General features: G+C 57.6%; 1 protein-coding gene across 1 annotated transcript in view; it reads right to left on the reverse strand.

The window, feature by feature from the left end:
* LOC119964234 (torsin-1A-interacting protein 2-like) overlaps positions 1-15,253 on the reverse strand; it is a 39,954-nt gene that overhangs the window by 14,844 nt on the left and 9,857 nt on the right. The window contains exons 4-6 of the mRNA XM_038793517.1: positions 15,143-15,223; positions 12,457-12,516; positions 9,359-9,466 (exon numbers count right to left, since the gene is read on the reverse strand). Coding sequence (XP_038649445.1) covers positions 9,359-9,466; positions 12,457-12,516; positions 15,143-15,223 — 249 coding nt within the window. The remainder of the gene's footprint in view (positions 1-9,358; positions 9,467-12,456; positions 12,517-15,142; positions 15,224-15,253) is intronic.

Genomic DNA, 15,253 nt, shown 5'->3' on the forward strand with positions numbered 1-15,253 from the left:
TAATTCTACACTCTCACCTACCCCAATAACCTCTGTTTCCTTTGCCTAACAAGAATCTATCTATCTCCGTCTTTAAAATATTCAATGACCGCACTTCCACTGTCTTCCGGGACAGAGAGTTCCAAAGTCATACAACCCTCTATGTCCTCGGGGCAACCCCTAATTTCAAAACAGTTCCCCCTATTTCTGGACTTATCCACAAGAAAAAACATCCTTTCAATGTCCAACTTGTCAGGCCTGTTCAGAATCCTAAATACTTCAAGTCACCCTCGCTCTTCTAAACCCCAGTGGAAACAAACCCAGCCTGTCCAACGTATTCTTATAACACCACCTGCTCATTTCAGGTATCCATCCAGTAAACCTTCTCTGAACTGCCTCCAATGCATTTATATATTTTATTGAAAAGGGAGACCAAAACTGCACACAGTATTCAAGATATGGTCTCAACAACATCCAGTATAACTGAAGTACAACATTCTTACTTCTACAACAGAAACAGAAAATGCTGGGTAATCTCAGCAGGTCTGACAGCATCTATGGAGGGAGAACGAAGCTAACGTTTTGAGTCTGGATGACTCTGTCGAAACAGACGCCAGTCATCCAGCAGATTCCCCCATCCAGACTCAAAACGTGCGCACCATTGTTGACTGTTTTGATCACAACAGCGTCGCCAATACTGTTGCTAATATTAATGATAATGTTAAATCACTGCCTTCAAAGCGCAAAGAGATAGGGAGGAAAGGGTGGCTAGGCAGAAGCTGATTGACTCCATACTGGAGGTAGACCGTAAATACTCCGAGGCCCCAACCGTAGAGCTCCTGGCGGAGAGGAAAGAACTACAAAGGAACTTTGACCTGCTCTCTACCAGGAAAGCAGTGCACCAACTACGCCAGGCGAGCGGTACCCTGTACGAACACAGAGACAAAGCCAGCCGCCTGTTGGCACACCAGCTGAGAAAGCAGGCAGCCACCAGAGAAATTGCGCAAATCAGGGGTACCGGAGGCACGTTGGAAACAGAACCAGAGAGGATTAACAAAACCTTCAAGGCCTTCTACCAAGAGCTGTACACCTCAGAGCCCCCAACGGGGAAGGCTGGGATGAACCGGTTCCTTGATGGACTGGATATACCAGTCGTGGGAGAGGGCAGAAAACGGGACCTGAAAGCACCACTAGCACTGGAAGAGATCATGGAGAGCATTAGCTCCATGCAGACGGGGAAGGCGCCGGGACCGGACGGATTCCCGGCGGACTTCTACAAAAAATTCACGACAGCGTTGGCCCCGCACCTGCGGGAGATGTTCACAGACTCGCTAGCTAGGGGCACACTGCCACCCACGTTAGCACAGGCCTCAATCTCGCTGATACCTAAGAAAGACAAAGACCCAACGGAATGTGGGTCATACAGACCCATATCTCTGCTGAACGCAGACGCCAAAATACTGGCCAAAATCCTAGCCAAAAGGCTAGAAGACTGTGTACCTGAGGTGGTCACACAGGACCAGACGGGCTTCGTCAAAGGTAGACAGCTTACCTCGAACATCAGGCGCCTGCTGAACGTGATAATGACCCCTTCCGGGGAGAGAACAGAAGAGGTGATCATCTCCCTGGACGCAGAAAAGGCCTTCGACAGAGTCAAATGGAAATACCTCAGAGGTACTGGAGCGGTTCGGGCTTGGAACAGGGTTCACCGCTTGGGTAAAGCTCCTATACAACACTCCCATGGCGAGCGTACGGACCAACAATACCAACTCCCAATACTTCCAGCTGCACAGGGGCACCAGACAAGGATGCCCACTGTCCCCGCTGCTGTTCGCACTAGCAATCGAACCGCTAGCAATCGTGCTCAGGGCAGCAAAAAATTGGAGGGGGATCCGAAGGGGAGGCAGAGAGCACAGAGTCTCACTCTATGCAGGTGATCTGCTCCTCTACATCTCGGACCCACAAAGCAGCATGGACGGAATCATCGTGCTCCTGAAAGAGTTTGGAGCCTTCTCGGGGCGGCAACAGCCGAGCGAGTAAGGGGATGAATCCAGGAGCCAGAAGCCGAGTGGGTGCGTGCGGAGGAGGCCTCCTGCATGGGTACCTCCATCCGGGCCCTCGCCACGGCAGCACTCCCATCCCCACCCACAAAACACTCCAGCAGCCCAGTGGTGACAGCCAATCCTGGAACCAACTGCGGCAGCAATTTGGCCTGACCAAAATGTAGGACAAGGCTCCCATCTGCAACAACCATAGGTTCACACCAGCACTGACTGACGCCACCTTCAAGGGGGGGGGGAAGGGATTGTTTTATTGGATGCATATCGTGGGTAGGTGAGCCGATGTTTGTGGTGGTGGGAGGATGGGATTCTTGTTATTGTTAAGGGGATTGATTTTGTATTTGTTACCGTTTACTGTTTGTTGGTGGGGTGTAAATTTTGGAGGAAAATGTGAAAATGGTGAATAAAAACATTTATTTTTTTTAAAAATAGTGCGGTGGACAACGGGGGAACCAGTGTATAGGAGTTTCCAGAAGGCACTCGATAAGGTGTTGCACAAATGGCAATAAGATAAGGGTGTATGGCATTACAGGCAGCGTATTAGCATGGATAGAGGATTGGTTAACTGGCAGAAAGCAAAGAGTGGGGATAAATGGGTGTTTTTCTGGTTGGCGATCAGTGGCTAGTGGTGTCCCTCAGGGGATCAGTGTTCGGTTTGCAATTGTTTACCATTTACGTAGATGATTTGGAGTTGGGGACCAAGTGTAATGTGTCAAAGTTCACAATGACACTAAGATGAGTGGTAGAGCCAAGTGTACAGAGGACACAAAGTCTGCAGAGGGATATAGATAGTTTAAGTGAGTGGGCAAGGGTCTGGCAGATGGAGTACAATGTTGGTAAATGCGAGGTCATCCATTTTGCTAAGAATACAGCAAAATGGACTATTCTTTAAATGGTAAAAAATTGCACCATGCTACTGTGCAGGGGGATCTGGGTGACTGTGTGCCTGAATGGCAAAAAGCTGGCTTGCAGGTGCAGTAAGTAATTAAGAAGGCAAATGGAATTTGTCCTTCGTTGCTAGAGGGATGGACTTTAAAAGCAGGGAGGTTATGTTGCAACTGTATAGGGTGCTGGTGAGGCCACACCTGGAGTACTGTGTAGTTTTGGTTTCCTTACTTGAGAAAGGATGCACTGGCACTGGTGGGTGTGCAGAGGAGATTCACTAGATTGATTCCAGAGTTGAGAGGATTAGTTTATGAGAAGAGACTAAGTAGACTGGGACTATACTCATTGGAATTAAGAAGAAGGAGGGGGGATTGTACAGAAACATACAAAATTAAGAAGAGGATAGGGTAGGAGCAGGGAGGTTGTTTTTGAACAGTAAAAGAATAAAATGTTACAGCGAGCGGGCGGGTAAGTGGAGCTGAGTCCACAAAAAAGATCAGTCATGATCTTATTGAATGGCGGAACAGTCTCGAGGGACCAGATGGCCTACACTTGCTACTAATTCAAATGCTGGTGCGGCAGATTTTAAGCCACAAAATAATTGCCTGTTTTAGAAAGAAAAATCATGGGCGGGATTCTCAGTTGGCCGACATAGAAATCAGGAAACGCGTTTGGGCCGAAAATCGGTTCCGACACAACATTGCACAATAGAGGGCCGATGTGTTGGAGGAGGAACGCCAGGCCTCGTCCGAAGAGGAGGATGCGGGTGAGGGTGGACACGACATGGAGTCCAGGCAGGCACAAGAGGCCTGGCCAACTCGCACAGGACGCTCTGATCGCTTCCAGGTTCACCGTTTGCCACCGTTACGGCCTGCCTCATTGCTCTTTCAGATGGGCGTGAAGGGGGGGGGGGGGGGGGGGGGGGGGGGTGAAGAGATGGGCGGAAGTTGCGGGGGGTGGTGGAGGGGGAGACGGTCCGGGGGGTGGGGGGAAGACGGTCCGGGGGGTGGGGGGAAGACGGTCCGGGGGGGTGGTGGAGGGGAAGACGGTCCGGGGGGTGGGGGGAAGACGGTCCGGGGGTGGGGGAAGACGGTCCGGGGGGGTGGGGGAAGACGGTCCGGGGGGTGGGGGAAAGACGGTCCGGGGGGTGGGGGAAAGACGGTCCGGGGGGTGGGGGAAGACGGTCCGGGGGGTGGGGGAAAGACGGTCCGGGGGGTGGGGGAAAGACGGTCCGGGGGGTGGGGGAAAGACGGTCCGGGGGGTGGGGGAAAGACGGTCCGGGGGGTGGGGGAAAGACGGTCCGGGGGGGGGGGGGAAAGACGGTCCGGGGGGGTGGGGGAAGACGGTCCGGGGGGTGGGGGAAGACGGTCCGGGGGGTGGGGGAAGACGGTCCGGGGGGTGGGGGAAGACGGTCCGGGGGGTGGGGAGACGGTCGGGGGTGGGGAAGACGGTCCGGGGGGTGGGGGAAGACGGTCCGGGGGGTGGGGGAAGACGGTCCGGGGGGTGGGGGAAGACGGTCCGGGGGGTGGGGGGAAGACGGTCCGGGGGGTGGGGGAAGACGGTCCGGGGGGTGGGGGAAGACGGTCCGGGGGGTGGGGGAAGACGGTCCGGGGGGTGGGGGAAGACGGTCCGGGGGGTGGGGGAAGACGGTCCGGGGGGGGGGGGGAAGACGGTCCGGGGGGTGGGGGAAGACGGTCCGGGGGGTGGGGGAAGACGGTCCGGGGGTGGGGGAAGACGGTCCGGGGGGTGGGGGAAGACGGTCCGGGGGGTGGGGGAAGACGGTCCGGGGGGGGGGGGAAGACGGTCGGGGGGGGGGGGAAGACGGTCCGGGGGGTGGGGGAAGACGGCTCGGGGGGTGGGGGAAGACGGTCCGGGGGGTGGGGGAAGACGGTCCGGGGGGTGGGGGGAAGACGGTCCGGGGGGTGGGGGAAGACGGTCGGGGGGTGGGGGAAGACGGTCCGGGGGGTGGGGGAAGACGGTCCGGGGGGTGGGGGAAGACGGTCCGGGGGGTGGGGGAAGACGGTCCGGGGGTGGGGAAGACGGTCGGGGGGTGGGGGAAGACGGTCCGGGGGGTGGGGGAAGACGGTCCGGGGTGTGGGGGAAGACGGTCCGGGGGGTGGGGGAAGACGGTCCGGGGGGTGGGGGGAAGACGGTCCGGGGGGTGGGGGAAGACGGTCCGGGGGGGTGGGGGAAGACGGTCGGGGGGTGGGGGAAGACGGTCGGGGGGTGGGGGGAAGACGGTCCGGGGGGTGGGGGAAGACGGTCCGGGGGTGGGGGAAGACGGTCCGGGGGGTGGGGGAAGACGGTCCGGGGGGGGGGGGAAGACGGTCCGGGGGGGTGGGGGAAGACGGTCGGGGGGTGGGGGAAGACGGTCGGGGGGTGGGGGAAGACGGTCGGGGGGTGGGGGAAGACGGTCGGGGGGTGGGGGAAGACGGTCCGGGGGGTGGGGGAAGACGGTCCGGGGGGTGGGGGCAGACGGTCCGGGGGGTGGGGGAAGACGGTCCGGGGGGTGGGGAAGACGGTCCGGGGGGTGGGGGAAGACGGTCCGGGGGGTGGGGGAAGACGGTCCGGGGGGTGGGGGAAGACGGGTCCGGGGGGTGGGGGAAGACGGTCCGGGGGGTGGGGGAAGACGGTCCGGGGGGTGGGGGAAGACGGTCCGGGGGGTGGGGGAAGACGGTCCGGGGGTGGGGGAAGACGGTCCGGGGGGTGGGGGAAGACGGTCCGGGGGGTGGGGGAAGACGGTCCGGGGGTGTGGGGGAAGACGGTCCGGGGGGTGGGGGAAGACGGTCCGGGGGGTGGGGGAAGACGGTCCGGGGGGTCGGGGGAAGACGGTCCGGGGGGTGGGGGAAGACGGTCCGGGGGGTGGGGGAAGACGCGTCCGGGGGGTGGGGGAAGACGGTCCGGGGGGTGGGGGAAGACGGTCCGGGGGGTGGGGAAAGACGGTCCGGGGGGTGGGGAAGACGGTCCGGGGGGGTGGGGGAAGACGGTCCGGGGGGTGGGGGAAGACGGTCGGGGCGGTGGGGGAAGAACGGTCCGGGGGGTGGGGGAGACGGTACGGGGGTGGGGGAGGGAAGACGGTCCGGGGGGTGGGGGAAGACGTCCGGGGGGTGGGGGAAGCGGTCCGGGGGGTGGGGGAAGACGGTCCGGGGGGTGGGGGAAGACGGTCCGGGGGGGTGGGGGACGACGGTCCGGGGGGTGGGGGAAGACGGTCGGGGGGTGGGGGAAGACGGTCCGGGGGGGTGGGGGGAAGACGGTCCGGGGGGTGGGGGAAGACGGTCCGGGGGGTGGGGGAAGGACGGTCCGGGGGGTGGGGGGAAGACGGTCCGGGGGGTGGGGGAAGACGGTCCGGGGGGTGGTGGGTGGGAAGACGGTCCGGGGGGTGGGGAAGACGGTCCGGGGGGTGGGGAAGACGGTCCGGGGGGTGGGGGAAGACGGTCCAGGGGGGTGGGGGACGACGGTTCGGGGGGTGGGGAAGACGGTCCGGGGGGTGGGGGAAGACGGTCGGGGGGTGGGGGAAGACGGTCCGGGGGGTGGGGGAAGACGGTCGGGGGGGTGGGGGAAGACGGTCCGGGGGGTGGGGGAAGACGGTCCGGGGGGGGGGAAGACGGTCCGGGGGGTGGGGGGAGACGGTCCGGGGGAGACGGTCCGGGGGAGACGGTCCGGGGGAGCGGTCGGGGGGAGACGGTCCGGGGGAGACGGTCCGGGGGAGCCGGTTCCGGGGGGTGGGGGAGACGGCCGGGGGGGGGGGAGGACGGTCCGGGGGGTGGGGGGAGACGGTCCGGGGGGGTGGGGGAAGACGGTCCGGGGGTGGGGGAAGACGGTCCGGGGGGGTGGGGGAAGACGGTCCGGGGGGTGGGGGAAGACGGTCCGGGGGGGTGGGGGAAGACGGTCCGGGGGGGGGGGGAAGACGGTCAGGGGGGGGGGAAGACGGTCCGGGGGGTGGGGGGAGACGGTCCGGGGGAGGGAGACGGTCCGGGGGAGACGGTCCGGGGAGACGGTCCGGGGGGTGGGGGAGACGGTCCGGGGGGTGGGGGAGACGGTCGGGGGGTGGGGGAAGACGGTCCGGGGGGTGGGGGAAGACGGTCCGGGGGGTGGGGGAAGACGGTCCGGGGGGTGGGGGGAGACGGTCAGGGGGGTGGGGGAGACGGTCCGGGGGAGACGGTCCGGGGGAGACGGTCCGGGGGAGACGGTCCGGGGGGAGACGGTCCGGGGGAGACGGTCCGGGGGTGGGGGAGACGGTCCGGGGGGTGGGGGAGACGGTCCGGGGGGTGGGGGAAGACGGTCCGGGGGGGTGGGGGAGGAAGACGGTCCGGGGGGTGGGGGAAGACGGTCCGGGGGGTGGGGGAAGACCGGTCCGGGGGGTGGGTGAAGACGGTCCGGGGGGTGGGGGAGACGGGTCCGGGGGGTGGGGGAAGACGGTCCGGGGGGTGGGGGAAGACGGTCCGGGGGGTGGGGGAAGACGGTCCGGGGGGGGGGGGGGGAAGACGGTCCGGGGGGTGGGGGAAGACGGTCGGGGGGTGGGGGAAGACGGTCCGGGGGGTGGGGGGGAGACGGTCCGGGGAGACGGTCCGGGGGAGACGGTCCGGGGGAGACGGTCCGGGGGGTGGGGGAGACGGTCCGGGGGGTGGGGGAGACGGTCCGGGGGGTGGGGGAAGACGGTCCGGGGGGTGGGGGAAGACGGTCCGGGGGGTGGGGGAAGACGGTCCGGGGGGTGGGGGAAGACGGTCCGGGGGGTGGGGGGAAGACGGTCCGGGGGGGGGGGGGGAAGACGGTCCGGGGGAGACGGTCCGGGGGGTGGGGGAGACGGTCCGGGGGGTGGGGGAGACGGTCCGGGGGGGTGGGGGAGACGGTCCGGGGGGGGGGGGGAGACGGTCCGGGGGGGGGGGGGAGACGGTCCGGGGGGTGGGGGAGACGGTCCGGGGGGTGGGGGAGACGGTCCGGGGGGTGGGGGAGACGGTCCGGGGGGTGGGGGAGACGGTCCGGGGGGTGGGGGAGACGGTCCGGGGGGTGGGGGAGACGGTCCGGGGGGTGGGGGAGACGGTCCGGGGGTGGGGGAGACGGTCCGGGGGGTGGGGGAGACGGTCCGGGGGGTGGGGGAGACGGTCCGGGGGGTGGGGGAGACGGTCCAGGGGAGCCTGGCCCACCAAATGGGTATCCCATCATCCACCCCCCCCCCCCCCCCCCCCCCCAAAAATCTGGGACTGCACCACATCATGCTGCGACTGCGCCACCTCCCTCTGTGTTTGTGCCACATTGGCCAGCACCTGGGCAATGCCGCCAATGTTCCGAGCCATGGCCTGCTGTGACCACCGCAGGCCGTTGCGATTTCCAGGCGGCTCCGGGACATGGTTGCCTGCGAGGCGACAAACCTGCCCTAGGCCTCGGCCAGCGCCTGCACAGAATGCCCCAGGCCTCGGACATGCTGACCTATAGCCGAAACCGTCACCGCCAATGCCTCCACCGTGGACGCCACCCATGCTGTGTTGGTCTGGGTGGCACACATTGGCAGCACTACCTCCTGCAAGCAGTTGGACTCCTCCAACTGCATCTGCAGGTGCTGGATACTCACTGACAACCCCTCATGTAGTCCCTGACTCTGCGACTGCATCTGCACAATGGATGGGTCGGTTTGTTCCAGAAGCCCGGGATGACAGCTAGTCCTTGGGATCAGCCTGCCCTCCAACCGTCTGCCCCCTCGGGTGCTTCTACCTCCACCATCTGTACCGGTTCAACTGTGTGGTCTGCACCATTTAGTATCCCAGGAGCCTCTTCACTAAAGTGCCCAACCAAGGTGAGTGTCTCTGGGATGGTGGAGGGTGTTGGTGATAGCAGTGACAGGTAGTCTGTGTCATCCTCCGGCCGGATCTCCGGGGTTTACTGAGTGTCCAAGCTGCTCACTACTTGGCTCACTGGAGGCCCCGGATGCGCACTGGCTGGGGGCGGGGGCCACCAGATGGACCTGCCCTTCACCTGCATTTCCGACAAGACAAGACACACGATTAGGGAGGGGGGGGTGCATGTGTCACGGGGAACTGCAACTAAGCAGGGTCTCACTTCCTCCTCTCGTTCCTCTGGGCCGCCGACCACGCCCGGGACCCTCTGCTCGGCCACGGTTAAGGGCTGCAGGTACAGTAGATCCCCCTCCTATCTCCTCCCGCTCCTTCCTTCCACAGTGGGAGGAAAATGACAGTGTTAATCAGTCTGACGCATGCAGCCCACTAGGTGGGTAGCTGGAAGCCTCAGTGGCCAGGGCACCCAGCCATGGCAGCTGGTATGGGTACCGGCATGTGGGGGTTTGGTCATCCTCCTGTTGGGGGTTGGTGGGGGTTACGGGTGTGTGGGACGCAGGTTACTGCCAGGGACATAGTGCGGCCTATTCACCTTGGTGCCGTGAGGTCATGCAGTTTTCTCCAGCATTTCTGGTCCGTCTGGACGGTGTTGCTCACAGGCTCTGCCGCTTGCACCCAGGCACAGCGACTGGCAGCAGCTGCTAGCCTCCTTCCCGGGCCGGAGCACAAGGTCATCCGCTGCTCTTCCACCATCTACAAGAGGGTGTCCAGTTTGGCATCAGTAAACCTCGGGGTTGTCACGTCCCTTAAGAATTTTACAGGTATGAATCATTTTTCTTATGTGTAGAGAATAAAGGTCTGATCTACTCAATCTCTCCCCGTGATAAAATGCCCTCGTCCTAGGCACCAGCCTGAGTGAATCCTTGCTGCTGCACTCCCTATAGGCCAGGTATTTTCAAAGTGGGGGTCCTGAAGGATACTGCTGCTGGCAGGGTCTGCTTCAGGTGGTGAGGGAACCAACAAGAGGAAAAAAAAACATGCTTGACTTCATCGTCACCAATCTACTTGCCGCTGATGCATTGTCCACGGTATCAGCCGGACTGACCACTGCACAGTCCTTGTAGAGACAAATGTCCACCTTCACATTGAGGGTACCCTCCATCGTGTTATGTGGCTCCACCATTGTTTTCAATGGGATAGGCTTAGAACAGTTGCCGAAACTCAACACCGGGCATCCATGAGATGCTGTGGGTAGTCAGTAACAGCAGCATTATATAGAAGCACAATCTGTAATTTCACAGCCTGGCACATCCCCACTCTACTGTTATCACCAAACCAGAGGATCAACCTCGGTTTAATGAAGAATGCAGGTGGGCACACCAGGAGTAGCATCAGGCATACCTAAAAATAATCTGTCGGTATCTGCACACTAATGCATATCGTTACTATTTACAATGCCAAAAATACCTCAATAAAATTGTCTGTTAAAAAAAATAATCTGTCAACCTCCTGGTGACGTTATAACACAGGACTACTTGCATGCCAAACAACAGAAGCAGAATGAGCTAATCAATCCCACAAGCAACAGATCAGATTGAAGCTCTGCAGTCCTACCACATGCAATCTTGGAATGGTGGTGGGGAATTAAACAATTAACTGGAAGAGGAGGCTGCACAAATAACCCCATCCTCGGTGATGTGGGAGCCCATCACATCAATACAAAACACAAAGCTTTTGAAAGCATCATTAGTCAGAAGAGGACAATCCACCTTGGCCTCCTCCTGAGCTCCCCAGCATCACAGATGCCAGTCTTCAACCAATTCTATTCACTCCCTGTGATATCAAGAAATGGCTGGAGGCAATCCACTTGATCGGCACCCAATATACCATAAACAACATTTAGTCCCTCCACCACCGGCACACAGTGGCAGGAGTACATACCATCTACTTGATGCATCTCTGCAACTGATCCAAGGCTCTTTTGACAGCAGCTTCCAAACCTGGAAATGGCAGCAGATGCATGGGACACTACTACAACAGCTATAGACCCTGACAACATTCTGGCAATAGTACTGAAAGATTGTGCTCCAGAACTAGTCATGTTCCTAGCCAAGCTGTTCCAGTTCAGCTACAATACTGGCATCCACCCAACAAGTGGAAAGTTGCCCAGGTACGTCCCATCCACAAAACGTCGGACAAATTCAACACTGCAAATTATTTCCCCATCAACCTACTCTCATTATCAGCAAATGGATGGAATGAGTCGTTGACTGTGTTATCAAGCAATATTTACTCAGCAATAACCTGCTCACTGATGCTCAGTTTGGGTTCCACAAGGCCAGTTATCTACTAATCTCATGAGAGCTTTGATCCAAACACGAACAAAACAGCCAAACTAAGCAGTCAGGTGAGTGAATGGCCTGGACATCAGGGCAGCATTTGACCAAGTACAGCATCAAGGAGCCCTAACAAAACTGAAGTCAATAGGAATCGGGGGGTAGGGGGCTCTCCGCTGGTTGGAGCCCTACCTTGCACAAAGGAAGATGGTTGGAGGTTGACCATCTCAGTTCTAGGACATCACTGCAGGAGCTCCTCAGGGCAGTGTCCTAGGCCCAACCATCTTCAGCTGCTTTATCAATGACCTTCCCTCCATCATAAGGTCAGAGGTGGGATGTTCATTAATGATTGCGCAATGTTCAGTCCCATTCACGACTCCTCCGATATGGAGGCTGTCCATCTCCATTTACAGCAAGAACTGACTAATATTCAGGCTTGGGTTGATAAGTGACAACTAATATTTGCAATACAGGCTATGACCACCTCTATGAGAATCTAACCACCTCCCATGACATTTAATGACTCTAGCATCACTAAATCCCCAGTGCAGTGTAACTCACCTCCTGACTTCCCAAAGCCTGTCCACCATCCCTAGCACACAAATCAGGAATGTGAATACTCTCGACTGGTCAGGATGAGTGCAGATGCATTAACACTCGACGGTCAACACAATTGAGGACAACGCAACCTACTTGAAAAGCACCCCATCCACAACCAACTTTCATTCCCTCCACCATTGGCGCACTGTGGCAGCAGTGCATACCATTTACAAAATGCACTTCAGTAATTCATCAAGGCTCCTTCAACAGCACCTTCCAATCCTACGACTCCTACCATCTTGAAAGACAAGGGCAGCAGACACATGGGACCATCACCACCCACAAGTTCCCCTCCCAGCCACACACCATCCGCTCTTTCACTGTCACTCGGTCAAAATCCCCTCCCTAATAGCACTGTGGGTGTACCTATACCACATGGACTGCAGTGGTTCAAGAAGGCAGCTCACCACCACCTTCTCAAGGGCAATAAATACTGGCCTAGCCAGTGATGCCCATATCCATTAAAAAAAAACACATTTTAAAAACTTTTCAAAAGCTTTATAGACTAGCTAAACACGATTTCCCTTTTTGTTTAATCGGTTTAATGTTTCTATCATTTCCTTATTTCCACTATTTCATCTGTTCCTGCCTCGAATGGCGCAGGTTTACTTTAATTAATCTGTTCCTATTTACAAATCTTCAGACTTCAGCCACTCCCCATACTACATGGCCCACTATCACTACCATCTTCCTTCTCACTTCCTCCACTAATACAAGCAGCTCTTTAATGAGATTTATCCAGTCAGTTCTATACCCAGAAATACTTCCATCATACTCTCTTGCTCAGGTAACAGCAAGGAGACCTACCTCGTGCTGAACGTAGAGGTCTTCGGCTTAGGCTAGACTGCGTGTGCAGAAGAACTTGATCTGCAGAAAACAGAAACACAACAAGAGGTTAGGAGTGCTCAAAGTTGAGTTGCAAGTTAAGTTTAACTCCTGAGTAACAGAATAAAGTACATGAATGTGCTACACAGTTCCTGGTTCAACACCATTGTGAGTTAGCTGATCTCATTGAGGGTATTGGTCCAGAAATTATAGTTGCCTCAACAACCCTGAAGTCAGGAAAGAAAAAAGGAGAAATATCATCAGAGACACCCAGGCCTGGTGGCAATCCAGCGATTCTTAATAGAAAGTGCTCCAGAGTGGGCACCAAATGAGGCAAGATGGGTGTACCATACCCACTCTTAAGGGGAGGATGAAAGGTGGGGGTAAGGGGAAGAGGGGCTAAAAATAACAACCGAATCCAATACTACCCTCAGACATCCACTTTCTACCTTAATAAGTCTTGATAAACCTGGATTATCCCCCTGTCTGGTGAGGAAGGAAATTGTTTGAATGTCTGATTAGGTTTGGCTGTATTCATTCCAGCACAAGTGGTTTAACTTGAAAGGTCAACGCAAAAGAACGCAGTATTTATTTACAGTTGATGGGCTAAAGGACAATTGGCAGAAATGGAAACCCCCCTCGATGTTCGCTGACAGCCATGGAGTGAGTGGTCGCACATTTGGTGGCTCCCGCTCAAGTTGGAGTTTGTAGGGCAGCACGGTGGCCTAGTGGTTAGCACAGCTGCTTCACGGCGCTGAGGTCCCAGGTTTGATCCCGGCTCGGGGTCACTGTCCGTGTGGAGTTTGCATATTCTCCCTGTGTCTGCGTGGGATTCGCCCCCACAACCCAAAAATGTGCAGAGTAGGTGGATTGGCCACACTAAATTGCCCCTTAATTGGAAAAAATAATTGGGTCATCTAAATTTATTTTTATTTTTAAAAATTTTTTAAAGTTGGATTTTGTTGGTCCTTCCCCACCCGTTTGGGTTTTTTTTTTGGATGGCAAAAGGTGTGCGAGTGCCCAGGGAAGATAATACTCCTCTGGTGAGATCAGTGTGCGGATCAGAGGACGGGAAGTGCCACGTGAAAGAGAGCAGCTGGAGCAGGACAGTTTTTATGGTACGCCATAGGTTAAGATAGCAGAGGCAAGGGGGCAGCGCTGCCCACCCAGTGGTCGATGGAGCAGCTGGTGGAGTTTTTAAATAATAAGTTCCAGCAGCAGAGGAAGGAGGCTTCGAAAGACCTGGCTACGATGGTGGAGCTGCTCAAAGCTGCGATTGTGAGAAGGGGACAGAGATTGGAGGCTCATGGCCTGGCGATTCAGAAGATGTGTGTGTGTGTGTGCATGCGCGCGCGTCAGACATCCATGAGGTTTGGGAGGCCGTGAACGAGTTGTGTGCACCGGGTGTATTCCCGGATCGGCCTTTTCTGTGATAGACAAGGTGCTGCTGGCATGGGTGGCCGGCTTGGGGTATTCAGTGATTGTGGTTTCTGACTACGCACCACAACAGGTGGATTTGCGGGTGGTTCTGGGGGAGGCCTAACGGCCGCAGTGGAGGTTATATGTGGGATTGTTGGCAGATGAAGGGGTGTGTGAGCGGGTGAGGGTTGCTATTTGGGGCTATGTGGAGGTGAACAATGCGGGGGAGTTCACAGCCGCCACGTTGTGTGGGCGGAGGGAGATTATTTTGATTCTGGTACACCGGGAGAGGGTGGAGCAGGAGGAGAGGGCAAGGCTAGTTGATGAGATCTTGGGAGTGGATTGGAGGTGGCTCCGGAGGAGTGGTTGCTGAAGGAGAGGCATAAGCTCCAGATGGAGTTTGGGCAAGTGTCTGCAGGGAAGGTGGTGGGGCGGTTGCAGAGAGCCAGAGGGGCAGTTTACAAGTACAGGGAGACCGCGAACAGGATGCTGGTGTTAGGGTTGCCGAACATTGGGTTTCACTTTTTGCGGATGTCTTGTTATTATATATTTTGGGACCGTTGGCGGCATTGGGGGGATTATGGGAATCTTGGGGGAATTTGGCCGGTTTTCAGGATATAAATTAAGCATGGGAAAGAGTGAGGTGTTCCCGATCAATGCCAGAGGGCAGGAAAGGAGGTTTGGGGAGTTACCGTTTAGGATGATGGGGACGAGCTTCAGGTACCTTGGTAGTCAGGTTGGGCCGAGCTGGGCCCAGCTGCACAGATTGAACTTGGCCCAATTGGTGGAGGGGATGGAGGCGAATTTTAAGAAGTGGAACGGTTTGCCGCTGTCGCTAGCTAGGCGGGTGCCAACATTGAAAATGACTGTGCTGCCTGGGTTTCTGTTCGTGTTTCAGAAGCTCCCTATCTTTGTTCTCAAGCCTTTTTTTTTAGGAAAGTCAATGGGTTGATCTCGGGGTTGTGGGGGCAGGGAAGGCCCCGTGAGTGTGGCGGGCTTTTTTGGAACAGGGGTTGGTGAGGGAGAGAGAGAGAGATTGACAGTGAGAGGGTTAAAATGGGGAAGGTGGGACATGGCAGGGGGTTGGTGTCATGGGAGCTGAGAGTTGTGGTTGTTCATTGGGTTGATGTGTTGTTCTTCTGATTTTCTGTATATATTTGTTAAATGTCTTGAATAAAAAAATTTTTTATAAAAGGAATAGAGACCCCCTCAAGTGGAGCTGACAACTTTCTGTCTCTGGAAACTGTACCTGGTGAAATCCGAGACCGTGTCCTGCTACATATCGGTGAATCCCCACCTGCCAGCACATCCACATCAGAGTCGCTGGTGTCTAGAGGGAAAAGAAACACATATTCATTAC

The sequence above is a fragment of the Scyliorhinus canicula genome, chromosome 4 (genome assembly GCF_902713615.1).
Source record: "Scyliorhinus canicula chromosome 4, sScyCan1.1, whole genome shotgun sequence".
Lineage (NCBI taxonomy): Eukaryota > Metazoa > Chordata > Chondrichthyes > Carcharhiniformes > Scyliorhinidae > Scyliorhinus > Scyliorhinus canicula.